General features: G+C 39.6%; 1 protein-coding gene across 2 annotated transcripts in view; it reads left to right on the top strand.

Moving 5' to 3' along the window:
- Positions 1-18,541, top strand: part of STAG1 (STAG1 cohesin complex component) — a 185,539-nt gene that overhangs the window by 149,218 nt on the left and 17,780 nt on the right. For both annotated transcript variants that reach the window (XM_065639667.1, XM_065639668.1), the window contains exons 21-25: positions 1,219-1,306; positions 2,888-2,968; positions 11,385-11,477; positions 15,039-15,213; positions 17,144-17,283. In XM_065639667.1, coding sequence (XP_065495739.1) covers positions 1,219-1,306; positions 2,888-2,968; positions 11,385-11,477; positions 15,039-15,213; positions 17,144-17,283 — 577 coding nt within the window. The remainder of the gene's footprint in view (positions 1-1,218; positions 1,307-2,887; positions 2,969-11,384; positions 11,478-15,038; positions 15,214-17,143; positions 17,284-18,541) is intronic.

Genomic DNA, 18,541 nt, shown 5'->3' with positions numbered 1-18,541 from the left:
TTTTATCAGCGGGGTTTTCCAGGGCTAACACACTCCAGACTGGGAAGCATTTCGTGCTAGGGGTTTTAACAGGATCTGGGCATTCCCAGTCTTCAGTTCAACCTCTGTCCGTTACAGAACCACAGAATTATTCTTTCTGGCTGAACAGAGTAGTTAGTTATTTAAACAAAGTCAGGCAGCTCCAAAGCAGGGCAGACACAAAGGGGTGGGAAAAGGGAGCATATCTTGCTGATGAAGGTGCTGGGATGAAAAGGGAACCTGATGCAAGTGCTTTATCTAATGTAGACTTGCCAGTTCAGTCGGAGTATCCCTGCTTCCAGGTGAGTATTTCCATCACCAAGTTTCTGATTATTCTGAGGTGGCTTGCTCTTTTATAAACATATTATAGTTTCAAATTATCTCTGTTTAATTCCACTGCAGAAAAACATGTTAAACCTATTTTTTTTTTTTTGTGAGAGAGAATTTTTGTCTTTCAGGTAACCTAATGTTTTGTAATTTATTCTGTATTTCTCAATTGTGTATTTAAAAAGCTACATCATAAGCAGTTGAAGTCTGTAAGACTGTAGGATATATGTTGCTAATCTCACTTGTATTCCTCTTGCTGACGAATCAAGTTGGTACAACCGAAATGTCAAACAATGAACAGGGAGTGGCAGCTACCATCACTGTCTCATATACATGTATTTCATGCTGTCTTCATTTGCATATTTCAGGATATTTAATACCTAGTGATAATGGATATTTCTCAAAATGATATGGCAGAAAAATATGTAACTTTATTTTGCTCTAAGCCATTTTTCATTCAGTATATATTGCTAGAGTTTGGGTGCAGTTTCTGCTGCAAAGCCAGACAAGTACCTTCTGGAGTTCTGTCAGTGTTGAGAACCAAGGAGGAAAGATGATTTAGAGGCAACACTGAGAAGGAGCTTGTGACTACACTTAAGTAATGTTTAAAGATGTATGATACGCAGAGGGTTTTGTCTCCTCCCTACAAAAATCCCATGTAGTAAAACGTTTTTCCTCAGTTAGCAGGAAGCCAAACTTCTGCTTTTAGCATGATGTGAACTAATCGTGTAGCTGCTTTGTCAGCAGGTCGTATTGTCTCGGCTTTGCAAAAACACCAAACTTCTTGCTGAGCTGCCAGGTCAGACTATGCTCTCACTGTGATGGGAGTTTTGAGGAGCATAACTAATCTGTCTTTATTACCTCTCGTTCTAGTGCTCATGATCTCACCAAATGGGATCTGTTCAGTAACTGCTACAGATTACTAAGAACTGGAATTGAACATGGAGCTATGCCAGAACAGGTACAGTGAGCAACACCTGCACTGCATCGTTTGGGGATTCAAAGTTAAGAGTCTGGTCATAGAGAAGTTCAAAAGATCAATGCACTAGACTGCAGTTATTTAGGAAAAACATGGAGGTTTGAATTAAATTTATATTGTAGTTGAGAGGTTGTCCAGGTGAAAATTTTGGATTCTGTGGTTTTTGAGCTACTTGCTTCACCTTTCTCATCTGTAAAATAAGGAATAAGTAATGTTGCTGGCTGTGAAAAGGAACGCATGAATCATGATGTTTGCACTGAAACCAAACATCTGAAAATCTTGGCTGCAATTAGAATTATCACAAACGATTATTGTACATTGAAGATAAGATGGAAGCTTATGAAAACCAAGAAGCAAGGAGAGCAATTTAGCAGGCATGCTGGCCAGCCTTCCCAGTGGAGTTCTTTAGTGGACACATCTTGGAGTTTGTTTCCTCCTAGTTTGGTTTTAGTCTTCTCATGGATGAGCACACAGACCATTTCAGATTCTCCCAGGATTCCAGTTTAAACTGCGGACTGCCTACTCCAGTATTACAGCACATTTTAAGTTATAATTTTACTTCAATTAGAAGTCAGTTGTTAATTCTAACCCAACTTAATTTAGAAAAAAAATAAATCTCATTAAATTCTGTACAAGTATTTTCTCACAAGGACCGTATGGAGGGCGCGTTGCCGCACGGTGTGAAAGCCGCGGCTTTAAGCTGTGGGACTTTCTGCTCTGTCTGCGGTTGTTACTTGTGTTGGAATTGTGCTGCCTGGAGGGAAGGGGCCAGCAGATAAAAACTGTCCCTGCAGCCACCAGCCAGCTTCAGTTTCTGGATTTGACTGTGGTATGGCTCCCTAAACACTTCTGTAAGATTTTAGGAAAAAAGTTCTGAAATGTGAACTCTCCTCACTGTTTCTTTCCCCAGTCCACTAGAAGGAGTTTGCTGAAAAGGAATGCTTTGGTCTTTAATGGTATCTTTTAATAGTATTTTGTGAAGTGATTAGAGCTGTTACAACTTGATTTATTCTACACAGAACCAAAACCTGTTTTTTATATTTTTCACAAGTAAAATAGATTTGAAATTTTAAAAAGACACAATGGATGATTTTATGGGCACCGTATATATGAGCCTAGTCTTCTCCATGAGAAAATGTGTATTTTCTTCCTTTTTTTAGAAAGTGGGCTACATGGTCATTTGACAACGGAACAAATTTTCAGACTGTTTTAGTAGTGAAGTCACATTTAGAGGTATTTAAACAGATGCTTTGGAACAGAGATATGTAGGTGTGGGGCTGTACTTCTGTCATGCTGTGACATCACCTCTTGCTATACTCTAACGCACTGGTTTCTGTTCTATTTCCCAGCATTTACACAGTATTTTTTTCACGTGTGGTAGGCTGGTTTCTTACTGCACCAAACTGACTAAGGAAAAACATAATGTCCTCGAAAACAAGACATACTCCCTAAGAGCTGCTCCTGTTTCTTCTCCCCAAAATGCATTATGAATTTTACATACACTTCACTGATACACTTGATATTTCCAACGTGCTGGGATTCTGTGTGTTCCCTCTGTTACAGATCGTTGTTCAGGCGCTGCAGTGTTCCCATTACTCCATTCTCTGGCAGCTGGTGAAGATCACCGAAGGCTCCCCATCCAAAGTGAGTAGGCGTTTGGTCATACAGATTTTACTACAGAAACACAACTTGTCTAAAGGGGCGTTAGACCTGATTCTCTCTAACTCCACCCGCTGTACATTTTATGTTGTCGTGAAACAGATATAAATGTCGGTGTTTTGATTTGTTTGATTTCAGGATCTGTTTAACATCATGCATGTATCTAAATAAGCTATACAAAAAGCAGAAGCTTGTCTTTGTCAGGATTTGATATTAATACTAGCTGATTTTATATTTTCATTGCTGAAGACACTAAATGCACTCTATTGAGAGTACAGCAGTTTGCGTGAACAGATAAGTAATGTTGACTATTCTTATCTAATAGTTGTTGGCAGTATTATTGATCTGTACACCACAGCTTAATATTTATGTGTATTTCCCAGGTTTGCCTTTTACTTACATCTTTTACGCTGCTAAATACAAACGTAAGGTTCCTAGCAGTGACCATTACTAATAAAAAGTGCACATAGGTGTAATGCAGTAAGGACAGTGTCACACATAACTTGTTTGTTATACTTAGCTTTTCCAGGACCTTTCCTTAGCTCTTTTCTCAATCAGAGGCAAACATCCTGTCTTGTTAGGGCTTTTTCAAAAGTCATACATCAAATTAAAATGGTATGAAAACTGGGGCAGTAAGTGTACTTCCCCATCAGCATCAAAAAGATGCTGTACTAAAGTATTACTAAAATAAGCATTTTATGCACATAAAAATGATAAAAATACGTTGTAAATTTTTTGAGTTGTTTCAAATACTGACAAATATTGACATTTAAAAATAGCTACTAGAGAAAAATAATAATTGGTATTCTTTATTCCGGCTTTCATTCCCATTTTCCCCCTCTCAGCTTCTTCACCTTCTTTCTCTTTAGCATGCTGGTAGTATATAATATTGTAACTTCTATAACCTTATAACTGAGAAAACTGAATACATCCCATTTGTTTTAAATGAACTCAGAATCTCATCCCAGGAAAGCATCCCCAGCCACCCCAGCTGGCAGCATTGTTATCCTTAGGGAGGAACTTCACTTTGACAGGGGGAGCTCAGTAACTCAGAGTAAATCCAGGAGCCCTACGCTGCTTCAGCCCTCAAGTCCATAAAACCCACACACTGAATCTCATCCTAAAGCTTCCCCAGTAAGGAAACTGGTAACCAGTAAGCTGGTTACTGTGTAGCGAGGCACTTGGGTATGAGGAACCTGGTGGACTCTCCAAGCCTGGACACGGTCTTCAACATCTTTTATTAAATTTTGCCACATGTGCTCTTGACCTTTGGGTCTTGCCAGGTGTCTTACCTGCTCCCGAAGATGCCCAGTTACTTTGTCATCCTCTTTGCTGGGCCCCTTGAGCAGCAGTGCCCACTCTGGCCTTGCTCTGGGTGCAAATACTGAGGCACAGAGCAGTCGGTAGGATTCTCATCTCCCTTCACTGCATTTCTCCATTTTCCTGAACTCAATACAGTAAATCACTGCAGTGTAACGTAGATGGTGCAGGGCAATAGTTGTCAGCATTACTGGAAGAAAGTTTCATGTTTTCTTGTGTCTAAATTATAGCAAAAGGAACTTACCATAAACTAGAACTAGTGACTAACATATCTGCATAGGACGTGGTGAGAAGCTTTGCATTTTGGTGTCAAAGTGTCCATGTGGACTGTTTGCAATATTGCCATGATGGTCCAGTTAAACTGAAAAAGACCTTTATTTATTTCAGTGACAGGGTTTTTCTTGCGGACAAGCTTAGTGCAATTATATGGCTTTGCCTACTTTTTCAAAATAGGCTACATTTATATGAGACATTGTTTTATGAGATGAATGCAGAATAGCCTTGATCTCCCATGTATTTCTAATACTATTCTGATTCACATTAGTCATAATGTAGTTCATAGGAATGAACTGTGAAAGCCCATTGAGAATGGCCATTTGAAGTACAAGTCAATTCTGCTTCTGGGATTCCCAGTGAAAATCATAATTACTCTGATCTAGAGAGCTGGTGTTAACTTACTGTTTGGGGTTTTACACCACCCCTCTACAAAAATAATGAGTGTTGTGCGTGCTTGGTTCCAGAGGAGCGCTGCATTAATGCCCTTCAGCTCCTACCTGCCCAGCAGCGTTAGCTGTGCCCACAACAGAAATGGGATGGGGTTTTTTTCTATCACATTTCCCATTGGAGTTTGTTTACTGTGAAAATAAATCTGATCTGCACCATATCTGTCGTTTAGTCCATTAGGAGATAATTTTGCCCATGCTTGTTTTATAAGCCATGATTTAGGTTTATAAATTAGCAGACATTAAGGGGGATGACTGTCTTCCCATACATCATACTTTAGAAAAGGCATTAACGTGAGCATCTCAAAATGAAAACCAGTGTGTTTTGCGAGCACTTTTTAAGTATTCAGACTTTTACAGGAAGATTTCTGACAAAGAGTTTTAATGTGTAGGTCCATCCAGCTTTCCCTAGTGTTCCTGTGCTGGAGCTGTAGTGATCTAAGGACAAGGAGGCGATGCTTTGTAGGCTGAAGTCATATCTTTAGTAGACCAATGGATATAGCTGCAAAAATTAGAGAGGCTTTTAGACACACAAGCCTTTCAGGTTTGAAATAAAAGCAGAAGATTGCAAAGCAAAATACAAGCTGAGAACAACAGCTTAGTTTCTGTTTACATACAGATCAGGTAAACTGCCTCTGAAAGAAAAGGTCGTTGGTACCAATGGGGAGTGGGAGCAGGGGGGGAGGGCAAGGTGGTAGGACAGTTACTGCGAGGGAAGTAGGAACTGGATAGTGGGGAAGAGAAGGAAGATGAACGATGAAAAGGCTAATGGGGAGAAGGGAATTTATAATATGTCATAAAACTAATCCTGAGTCCTTGTTCACCTGTATCCAGTACATTTATCAGTTTTTGTTCCCAGGTTCGTGTTTAGAAGGTGATTTTTTAGATTTCCCTTGAGCATCTAGGCTGAGAGATCAGAGGTGGAAGGATTGATTTGTAAGAAATGTTCATCTGCTGCCAGCTGGATGATTTGTCTGAATTCAGGCTGGCAAATAGTAGCTGCTCTGTTTCACCTGCTTAGTTACATGGAGGCTTTCAATGAACAAGATAAAGTAATTAACGTTTTGGAATTGAGTACAGGATTTGAGTATGTTAGTGTTTTGTGGGAGGCAGTATTTAGTTTGGTAGTAGTGGGCATATATTGGCAAATTTTACATTTCTTTATCGGGTATTCTCTGACTCCATTAGATGTACGTTTTATTGCAAGGAGTTTGCAGGCAGGATGGGTAGTTCAGGTAAGGTTTCTTTCGAAGTGAGTTCTTGAGTAGAGCTCAAAATCGCTTCATAATTTTGTGCATTGATTCTAGTGTAGAGTCATACATGACAACCAGAGCTATACAACTGGGAACAGAATCTTTTTGGAATGGAATTATTCTTTATCTGGTGTCCTGATGGCTCTTCCAAATATACAGCCTCTTTCCCAAGAGGATTGTCCTTGTTTGGAAACTGTCCTGGCATTACACCCAAGCCCAGGGCATATTTATTGCTTTCTGAGGGACACTTTATATTACAGCTGTAATGTTTTGGATTATGGCTGACCACATGAGGCTGGGTGTGCTGGTCTACAGGCTTTAGATGTGTGGCAGGGGGAAACTGTTTGACTTTTGTGGTTTAAATCAAATTAGAATTAAGTCAGCTCATTGATTTATTACCAACACATGATTAACCTGCAGTCACTGCAACACATCTCCAGGATGAGCATCAGCTTTTCAGCAGGTAAACCAGAATACTCAGCACTTAGGAACACCTACAAATTTTGAACTACCTTTCTGTAACTGTTCACAAATTACTCTCATCCCCTCCCCAAGACACACACACCATTTTGAGTTACGTGTTGCACTTCTTTGGGGACCATGAGACTCCCTGCTGATATGTGGGTGCTCCTGGACACATGGGTGCTCCAGCTTCGTGCGTACCCACACCCACAGAGCACCCACAGTCACATACCTGTGCTTGAGGTGGGGGTTCCCACGTTGCAACCCACGTTGACAGTCCTTTGGATGGGTGCAGGCTTCTATGGCTCCCAGCAGAGAGAGTGGGCCACAAGTTGCAATGTTGGGGTGTCTGACTTGGTTTGACTGCTGCTCTGTTCCACCTCCAGATCCCTCCCCATGATTGCACCTTTTCTTGCTGCTTTTGTACTTCTTTTCAAAGTGACTGATCCTTTTCTCAAAAGTTTCTTGGTAATCTTCTGGTTACTGTTTAATCTGGTCATTTTAAGCAAATTTATTGTTAACTTTCCTCTTAGCGTTATCAGTTTTTAGGCAAACACCTCCTCAGAATGGGTAGTTTGGGTGTTCCGCTCACAGGCACTGCTGCACTCATGTTCTCGTTGTATCAGCTGCTGTTTATCCAGGGTGCTCTGCAGATTCCCCCACACTATGTGGTATCGCTTGCAGATTACAATTTTAATCCTAGAGCTTAAGGACGTGACATCAGCATAAAAATGTTTCGAAGACATTTGAATATAAGGATGATACTTAGTCATTATTTGAATTACTAAGGAAGTCCAAATTATCTGCCCAATAATAAAAATTCCACCAGTTAAATACTGCATGGAGTTGGGGCAGAATTATTTTAAAACTCTTTTCCAAGGTGGCCAGTGGAAAAATAAGGGCATACAGTGGAGTCAGTATGTAAGATCTGAAAGAAATAAATGATTGCTAAAAGGAAGGTTGCAGCAGGTAAGGATGAAATGTGTAAGCCTTGAAATATCCAGAGTCAAGTGCTCTGATCTTCGGTTGTCATCTTGTCCATGTTCAGAGGAGGTTGAGGCCATGACTGTGTGGGCTGTTGGGAAGCAGCACAGTATTGGGGGAAGTGGTTTATATGGTGTAGCTTGTGGGAACAATCTGTTGTAGCCTAGAGAAAAACTGTTCTTCATGTGAAAAGGGGCTTGGGGATGGTTGCAAAGGAAGCTAGTAATTTCTCAGCAAAACTTCTCTTGTCTGTAGATCTTGGGGAACAGGTACAGTCTTGAGGTAGGAGACTTGGGGATTAGATGATACAGTTGTTGTTTCCAGCTAGATTTCTTTGTGTATTCAACAAACCACATGCCTGGGACCATTATACTATGCACTGTACATGTATGTAATAAAAAGGAAATATTAGCAGAAGAATAGAGTCCAAAATCTTAGAACAGTAAAAAAAGCATGAATAGAGCAACCATTCAGAGGCAAGACAAAAGCGAAACAGTTCTGAGTGAGCAGCAGCCAGACTAGCCTAATGCGTGGTGTTACAGAGTGATTAGCAGGCAGAGGAATTAGGAGAGGGGATTTAAAGAGCAACATAGTGACATGGTGACTTTTCATATTCATATGGGTTCAATGAGAGAAAGCACAAAATACTGAAGGGAAGAAGAGTACAAAAGGCTGGATTGTGTTCCACAGTCAAGTTGAAAGCCAATGGCTCTTGAACATCGTAAAGTTTATTGAAGACTTGGAGTTGCAAGAAGGAAATTAATACTGCAAATAAGGAATTTAGAGGAAAGGCAATGGGGAAATAGGAAGAAAAACACTGAGTTTGTTAGATTAACCTAGCAAAAGCACAGCATTTCTACATGGCTTCAACGGGAGGGGGGGAAAAAGCTTCAATTTAAAGCTGGAAAGTAACTGAAGAATTTTAGATGGAAGTCTCGTGGTTACGGGTGGTGGCAAAGCCAATACATGTCCCTGCTCTTAGCAGCTTATTCTTGTTCCTGCCATGGACTAGTTAAATTTGAAGATACTATGCTGTACAGTTCAAGAAAGGGTTATTTCTGTACTGAGTGGCTTTAGTGATCCAGTTCACAGTGTAATCCCCTAGTTTTACCCTAGACACCAAGAAGATGTTAACATTTTTTCTACCAGTTTTTCTGCTGAAGCCAGCATTCCAGGTAATCACACCTCAGGAGCCTTGGCTGTGTGCCTGAGAAGGGGAAAAGGCTTGAAAATCTAATTCATCTTATTTTTTCCCATTCTCTTTTTAAAAAAATCTACCACTCTCTAGTAGTCTGGGGATTTCTCCAAATTTAGAAAAGTTCCAGATGGCTCTGTTGCACAGTTCAGTCAGGTGTTCTTTTGCTGTCTATAACTTTTCAAAATGAATCTTTGTCATGCTATCAAGAGAGACGATGATAAATAATGTGTACCTATGTGTTACTCATTCTTTGACAGAAAGAAAAATGGGACACCTGCTCATTCACTTTTTAACCTTTATATAGGATTTTTCATAGGTTTTATTTTCTCTGTTGAATTCATTAATATATAAATGGAAGATAAGTGTGATAGAAAGTAAGTTATTAAAGTGATTGTAATCGCAATGTTTAAAGGTGTAAATCAGATTATTATGTAACAGTGAACTGAGAAGCCTGGCACAAGTTCTAGGTAAAATCTTGGACTGGCTGATAGAAAACACAGGAAGGAATAAATATTATAAATTTGTTCTTGAGAAAATCGCATTTTTGACTGATAATGAAACTGGTTGAAATACCAATTTCTGTAAGACTTCAGTATAACACTGCTTTTCAGGTGAATATGTGAATTTGATGTAATTCGTATTCAATGGCTCAAAGCTGATTAATATATTGGAAAAAAAATTGTAAGCTGGAAATCATCACACAAGGGGATTAGTTTCTGAGGCGTTCCAGACAGATCTGTTCTCTGCTAAAGACTGATAATTTTTACCAATCATTCAGGGAAGGTTAAGTGAAGATATTTAAAATGTGGATGACATAGATGAACTGCTAAACAAAATACAATTAAAAAAAAGAAGGAGGCGCTTTAATGCTGCCAAATTGAAGGCGCTTATCTGGGAACAAGAAGGCCGATGAGGGAAAAGTTGTGATTTAGAATAGAGCAGAACTGTCTTACAGATCATGTAATGACAGTGTAATGCGGTGGCACAAAGGGATCCTTGGCTGTATTATCGAAGAAAATTCTACTTGGATTAGGAAGGTAAGGCTCATAGACCTTCAGTGTCCATATCAGAAAATCACACTCTGTTAAAAATTATAAGCGGTTCAGAGATTTGGGAACACTTGGGGTGCTTCGGCACGCTCGCAGACCTGCCTTCTGATGTGAGCCAGTATGGGAAGAACATATGGACCACAAAAAGGCTTTTCAGTAAACAAAGAATAACAAGATCTTATGCTAGGAAGCAATAAGAAAAGCTAAAACTAGAAATGAGACACATGGACTGAACAGCCAGCATAATTAAAAAGTGGAATCTTTGGCAAGGAAAATGTTGCATGTACGCTATGTAGATTCTTTAGGTTGAGGTTGAGTGTTGTGTGGGGCACATCATCTGACAGCTGATAAGAGGCGTCATGGGGAAAGTCACCAGCAGTGAGTTAGTGGCCGTTAACGATCCCTTCTTTAGGTGAAACCAGTGACAGTGAAAACTGGGAAGTTTGCATCCCCTGCGCGGTGCAGAGCAGCAGAATCTACAAACTGTGTGGCCACAGCAAGTCCTCACAAAACTGGAAGGCAGCACAAAGTCCTAGTGATTCCTAGTGTTCTCCTTGGTGTTCGCTTTGTCACTGCTGTACAACAGAGTAACTATTTGCATCCTCAGGATGTCTCTTGGTTACAACAGAGGCAGTTCTGGCTTTTCACGCAGGAGGGTACTTTTTCTTCTGTAATTGATTGCTGTTTCCATGGGGCTACTTGATTTATTCTTATGATTAGGCTCCAGTATCTTATTTATTTATTTTGTTATCCGTAAAAAATAAGTATTCATCAGGGTAGAGCATTAATTCCCGCAGGTCAAAGTACCCAGCTTTCCTATGGAACCTGCCGCTTCTGGTTCCCACCTGTAAAATACACACCAGTTGTCTCTAGGGCAAGGCGATCAACTACAGCCATTCATTTCTCTTTTCCACCCACAAATCTTTCTTTCTCCAGATGAACAAATCTCCCTCCTTCTTCCATAACTCATCAGATTTCGGTGATTTGCTTTCACATTCCCCATGTCTGCGGGCATTTAGGATAATGTTTTTGTTGAACTTGAGACATTCATTAGTATTTTACTTTTTTGTTCATCTTGATTTATCTGAGTACAGAATTCTTTATAAACCACCTTGATGTATTAAACTTCTTGTTCTGAAACATAACTTACATCAAATATAAAATACAGACAGTTTAACTGGGGAATATATTGTTTTACTGTTATTGTTTCTTACAAGGAAACTTGGGGTCATTTCTCTGAAAATTAATGACTTGTTTTACTCAGTGCTCTATGAATATCATGGTTTTTCACAGCCTTTTTTGTTTGGCTAGTTTATAGGCCTGAATTTATGAAATGATCACCATCTTTTTATTTTGCTTTTTCGTACCTTTTATTAATATTTATATATTATTCCTTTTTGATGCTTATTCTAGGAGGACTTGCTGGTATTGAGGAAAACTGTGAAATCCTTTCTGGCTGTCTGCCAGCAGTGTCTGTCAAATGTCAACACTCCAGTCAAAGAGCAGGTAAAGGAGACGTCTGTCACATGCTTTGAGCGAGGCGTGAATATGAAAACTGTAGTAAAACTCAATACTGTATGAAACTTAAAGTAAAATAATCTGAGCATTCTGTCTAAATAAAAGTGAACAAATGCTACATAAGAAGAGCCGTATTAAAAGCACCTGCAAAGCACAGCAATTGCCACATTCATTTTTGATACAACAATAAGTTGTACCTGGGTGCTTAGGCTCCTATTCCGCTGTTACAACTTCAGGCACCTAACTCAGTCACCTGAAAGAAACACCTCCAGTATTAACGGATGGAAATCGGCACTTTTAGAGGGTGATTGAGACCCCAAATGGGCTGAATCTGTCTCTATTTGTCTGGATTTTTCCCCCTGTTACTGACTAACAGGGAGTCCAGAGCGACTGCTTTCTGCCAAAGGCAAATGCCTGAAGCCTCGATGGTATTTTGTTATCCTAATAATCCAGTTAAATGTAGTGGTGAATACTAATTACTGTATCTCTTAGCTGTTGTGGCTAATGAAAATTGAGGCTTCTCGCAGTACAGATCATACCACTGCGTATTTTCTGACAGAAAAAAAAAAAGTTAATTAATTTAACAAAAATACTCTGAGTAACACTAAGAATGCAGCGTCCTCTCACACTATGCAAAAATCGTCACATCACAACTAATTATGTCTCCTTGAGAAATCAGAGTAAAATATCTATTTAAACAGTGTCTTCATTGTAGAAAGGGTTTTTCAGAGGGTTTCTTAGATTGGAGGGTTTTTTAGATTCTCCTCAATGTAACCACTACAGCTGAGGTTGCTCTGCTTCCCTGTCTGGTAGGCTGACTGAAAACGTCTGTCTGTGCATCCCTCTGCAAATGTATGTGTGCGCGCACATATGCCAAGATATCAGATTTTTTTATGGCTCAGTGTAGTTGTCCAGTTCTCCGGTTTAGATTTTTGGAAAGCCACACATGCATGGAGTGAGAAGTTTCTGCTCTATGTATTTGGAAATTGAAATAAAAGAAATAAAATCCAAGAGCTTATTGAAATAATACACAGCCTCTGGGGAAAAAAGAAAAAAGCTGGTTTGTTTGCTGAGATTCTATGAATATATGCTGATTTATATCAAGTCTGTTGCCATCTCCTAGTTGTCTACAAATCGCATTTCTATCAGACCTCCCAAGATTTGGCAAAGACTATGACTAACTGGCCTGTGGTTTTTGCCTGTGGTTTTTAAAAGATTATACTTCTTAAAAGACAGAATTTTTTTTTTTGAAAGATAGCTCTGCTTGGCATTTACACTGTGCTCTGCAAGTTGATAAATATTAAAGGCTCGGAGATGTTGCTGGTTTATGCATTTTTAAAAGACTCTGACATGTCATTGTCAGGTTTAACTTTAGTAATTGTTTTTTAATATTCTGAGTAGTTACTCTTGGCATATTTTATTAATATTATATAATGTGAAAATATCATCTAGCTTTATGAAAACACCAACAATTCTAGCTTAAGCTAGCAGTATCGTCTTTTGTGCATCAACAAATGGTAAATTATCCTTCCCATTACTTCAGTGCTTTTGTTCTTGATACATATTAGCATGTTTTTATTCTCTTTTTATTAGTGGCCTCATTTTTTTTCCTTGGTAATTTAAGCTTCGCATAGGAGATCCTTTGCAGGTCACAGTTCTGTGGAAGTTCTCAAAGCTCAGCCTGACGTAGCCACGACCAACCAGACCCAGAGATGGGCAATGTCCCACTCAGAGCAGGTTGGACCATAGTCTCAGAGGTCCCATCCAACTAACACTGCTATGATATTTTTAGCTTTTTTCCTTAAAATGTAAATTTCTACAAGTGCAGGACTGCTTCTCAATCCTCTTGTTTTGTTGGATCTTTTTGAGAATTCTGTGTAGATTATATTGCCTCCCTACCATATTTGATTCTTAATCTATACATTATTTCCAGATCAATGCACGTATCAAAGGAAGGAAAAACATACTAAGTATTTATAGAAACAGGACTCAAACATTTCAAATTTTTCTAGACTGAGTGAAATAAATCTCCTGTGACTAGACATATCTACAATATATGGACATCTGTATCTGAGTCCACTGCTGTCTTTATATTGTACAGAAATAAGCACTTTCGATGCATTATTCATATGTTCTTTTTAAGAGGCCTGTGTAAGGATGAGCTTCAATTCTAGTGAGTATCAAAGAAGTTTAGAGCAGCTGAGATCATCACTGAAATGAATCACAACTTTTTGGATCCAGTGGAGAAAAATCCCCAAATACTGACATCTGTCTCCAAAGTCTAAGTAGAACATAGTCTACAAAGATTTGCATTTTGTTCTTGCCTAAGTGTAGCTCATTCAGATTTCATAACATACTCCAGAAATAAGTGGGCCGCTGTGACGTTCGGCATTCACAGAGATTTCATTTGGGAGGTTTGTAAAGCAGATTGCTCTCACTCACTCCTTGTCCTTAGGCTCAGTTCAAAAATATGTTTAAACACATTTAACAATCCTTCTGTTCAGCTGTTTGTAGAGGGGGGAACATAGGACTGAATTAAACCCCACACTGGATTTCCTGACTGTCAGAGCCATTATATTCTGCATCTTGGTTGAAAACACCCCCGGCCTTCCCCCTGCCTGGGAATGGTGATTGACGCTGCCCTGAGCGAGACTCCTGCAGACATGTCGGCACATCCAGCCTAGATCTTTAGGGGTCTTTTTACATATCCGTACTTTGAACCTTCCTCTCTGGCTCACTTTTCAGAACCTGAGCTTAAAGACAGAGAAACTAAGATGATTTTAAAAGTACATTTTGAGAGGTGCTCAGGTGTTGAATGTCAGGCAGCAGAATCCAGCTGGCTGTGACGCTCTGACATGAGTCATTGGGGAAATAGTGTTATTCTCCTGCAGGAGGGTGTACAGAAAAGCCTTCGAAAGAAATAAAGATATTAATAGCTGCTGCCTTTCTCTTTTCTCAGGTAACGAGGATATAATAGTGATGAGCATAAATCATTGAAAATTCTGCCCTGGTTGCCTTTTCTCTAGGCTTGAAAGCTGCGGGGAGTTACTTGATTATTTTTTGCAGAGAATTGTTGATGAAATTCTGCAAGGATTTATTTGCTTACAGCTGCTTCTCCGTATTTTTGGGATCTGACAGTGACTCAGCTTGGATTTTCCCTCTTAATGCTATTCATTTTTTTGCTTTTTCAGATTTTCTAACTTTATCAAAAGAGGTGTTTATTCTTTACTACAAATTTGGCTACAGTCCATGGATCAGACGTAGATTTAGAGTTCTTTTCATAGAGAAGAAATGGAACTTTAATACAGATCATCCTGGCCAAGGGAGAGGTATTAAACACAGATCTTTACACAGGAATCAAAAGCGTAACATTTTAAAGTTAGAGGAAACCCTCAGGAACACTTTTCACAGCACACAAACAACTACAGCTGAGTACAGTTAAAGGAGGACATCTAGTAATAGCAGGGGATAGCTGGAAATTAGATAAATGCTAGTTTATTTTTTACTTATTTGTGCTTCTTACTGCATTGATTCTCTTTTACCTTTCAGGCTTTCATGCTGCTCTGTGATCTCTTGATGATTTTCAGTCATCAGCTGATGACCGGAGGTCGAGAAGGTCTTCAGCCTTTGGTGTTTAATCCAGATTCAGGCCTGCAGTCAGAACTCCTCAGTTTCGTCATGGACCACGTCTTTATTGACCAAGATGATGAAAACCAGAGCATGGGTATGTTGAGCTTTCATGTTTTCTACTTAGCTTTTTTTTCATAACAGACACAGAAGAAAGAATAGCATTTTCAGACCAGTTTGCTCAAAGGTTTTCAGAATTACTTGTTTTTGGGAGGTATGAATAAGAAATATTCAATATTTGGTACTACTTGTGTTAAAGAAGTACAAGTACTTATAAAGTTCGCATCATAAAAAGATGTTTTCAGAAAATATGACAGTGGCCTGTAACTACAGGTTATAAGTCTGGACAAAATTATTCTTTCTCAACTGACCTATATTTTTATCAAGATTTATTTCCAAACCAGTACAGTCTTAGTTCAGCAGCAGACTTCATTTAATATGGCTTCCACTTGCTGTTGCTGGTGTATGTTATAAATGCCTAAATGCAAGTACAGACGCACCCAATTTCTGAATCTTAAATAGCTCTGGAGAAGTGGTGGATTCCCAGATACACAAACTGTATGGAAGAGTTGCTGAGCACATACCTCTTTTTGGCACATTCTCTGAATTTCAGCTGAACTCGGTTACTTGTATATTAGCATGACACATAGGTGCTATTTTAGGTCTTTTAAGACAGCAATATCTAGAACTAAGGTCTCAGAAAATGTATTCTTGCTCTAAAGGTGCTGTCAGTCTTCCAGCTCGTCAGTAGCTGACACCTTTGTTGAGCAGCTCTTTAAGGATTCCTGGGAAGGAAACATTTTGAAACACACCTTCACCAGAAATCTGTGTGCGGTTAATCATACCTTGTGAGATCAGCGTTCAGAATTACATCAAGGGTAGATTTTAGGAGGACAGTGTCTGACTTCATTTGCTTTTGAGCAAAATTTCTGTTCTGTAACATCCTGCAATTGGACTGGGAAGGCAGCAAAAAGAGGGATGAAGACCTTTGTGTGGAGTCTCCGTTCCCTAATGCTGCTCCGACTCTGTGAAGTCAGTCTGGCCATTTATAACGTTGGTATTCAGAACGCATCAGTAATAACAAAAAGGAATTAAGAAAAGGCGGGGGGGGCAGGGACGGACTGTGGTGATGGGCTTCAGTTCTGTGGGTGAAAGCATCTCAGGATTAAAACATGGGTACATATCCACAGTCAACTCCCCTGCTCCTCAAAGATCTCCTGTGATCAAATACGTGACTTCAGTACTGTGGTTCTAGTAAGAGTGCAGCGAGATTCTCAGTGACACCGTGTCCCTTCTCCCTCCTGCCACAGCTCTGTACTTCAAACTGATTCCCTTCAAGAATAAGCTCCTCTAAATACCACAGAATATATGCTTTTATCACAATTGTGACAGCTGATCGCATTTTCTTATATAAGTTATGGAATATGTTTTTATTATATGATATTTAACATTTTATGTGTATAATTTCATTGTCATTCACAGAGTGGAGTCTTACATGGGGACTTAACTTACGGCACTGCCATTCAATGTTGATGTTTCTCGCAACTGTTACTTCCTGCTGTTATCGATGCTTTAGAGCCATTGATTTCATATCTGCAAATCCAAGGCATGCAGTACTAGTACTGCTGCTTCTCATTTTCCTTATGTGAAATATTTATAGCTTACTTATGCTGAAGAAGCACCTCCACATGTCCTGTGTTTCAGAAGTTGGGCAAAAGGCATTCAACCAGTCTTCACTGTGGCCTTCCCCAGGGGAAAGAAAATCAGTGGTTCAGTTCCATGTGGATTATGTTTAGCACCTATTCAGCATCCTTGGACAATGATGTGCCATGTTCCTGAACCTTCGTGAAGGTCTTAACACAGACAGGACTCAAGAATTATCACCTTCCATTTTAGTTTCTCCTGCCACAATCCTTGCTTCATTTTAAAGAATTGATTTTTTTCTAACAGCTGCTCTCTGGTAATGTTGCTTTAGAACATAGCAGTCACTTATAAACGTCTAATTTTATCATTCTTGATACTTTCAGAGGGAGATGAAGAAGATGAAGCTAACAAAATAGAAGCTTTACATAAGAGAAGAAACCTTTTGGCTGCCTTTAGCAAGCTGATAATCTATGACATCGTGGACATGCATGCAGCAGCAGATATCTTCAAACACTACATGAAGGTACAGCTCTGTGTATTCTCCTCTTCCTAGCTGAGCACAGACCCTCTTTCTCTCCCTTAAAAGTTGAACACTTTTGAAAGCTTTTTCAGCTTTATTTGATTTCTTGCAATAGTTTTTCCTTTCTAAATGGCACGTGCTACTGAGCAGCAGTAGGCTCTGAGCTCCCCATCCTGTGGCAGGAGTGCTGGAGGGAAGGCAGCACGAAAGGCTGGTCCTGCAGGGTGCTGAGTATTTCCAGAGAGGGCCCTCTCTACAGGGTTCCTTGTCCTGCTCCTCAAATTCATTCCTAGAATCCACAATAACAGTTGTCCATACAATGTTGTATTTCACTGGGAGTCTCCCAGTCTTGGTGCTTGCCAGAAAGAAGCAGGTGTTTGGGGTTTGGGTTTTTTTTTGGTGAGAAAAGATGGTTTTAAATAGGAAAACAGTTAAAAAAATAAAAAACAAAAAAAAAGCTCTATATAGTACTGCTGTAAGTGGGTACGCATTAACTGAATACCAACTTGTACTGCTTCTGTACAGTATTTAGTCCCAATGAAATTCAGAAAGACTTGCTGCACAGCTCCCGTTGTGAGTTTACCTGCCAGAAAACAAGCCCATCAGCAGCCCTGACACGCCAAGCAACACAAAGCCCCACAGATGATGTCCAGTTGCTGGATTAGTCATCACAAAGATGACAACCGAGGAGGAAAAACTGGAAGATAGAGTGGGGAGGGGGTCCTTTACTACGGTGTCTGAGATGTTGATGTGCAATATGAAGGATTTAACTTTAAATCCTCGTGCTGCTGTTCATGAGGAGCATGCAGTACAATAAAATCTGCAGTGCATGTTCCAGCCGTCAGCCAGCTCGCGGCTCAGGGTTAGTCTTGCTGAGGGATTTTTTTCCAGAGCAGGAGTTTCAAACTGAAGCTGTCCCAATCCAGGTTATTTTCCCACCAAATGGTCAGTACCATAGGTTGCGATTTTCAGCAACCGTTCTTGTAACATAAAGAAAATCAGGATTTCATACTGACTAATTCCTTACTCAGCTTTCTGGCTTCAGTGAATTCCTTTCTTGGCCATCGAACTCCCCTTGCATTGTCACTCCTTGTTGCAGGGTGTGTTGGTTCAATGTAATGTGGTCTCTTAGAATTTACAGCCTTAGGTCACTTTCATCAAATGTTTAGTTTGGGGTAGGAAATACTTTTTGGTTTGTTTTTCTACATATTTGTTACAAAAGCTAACAAATACAACAGATAATAACAAATACAAGTGACAA

This window comes from Caloenas nicobarica, chromosome 8 (genome assembly GCF_036013445.1).
Source record: "Caloenas nicobarica isolate bCalNic1 chromosome 8, bCalNic1.hap1, whole genome shotgun sequence".
NCBI lineage: Eukaryota > Metazoa > Chordata > Aves > Columbiformes > Columbidae > Caloenas > Caloenas nicobarica.
Note: the sequence above shows the minus strand (reverse complement) of the source record. Positions and strands in the feature narration are given on the sequence as shown.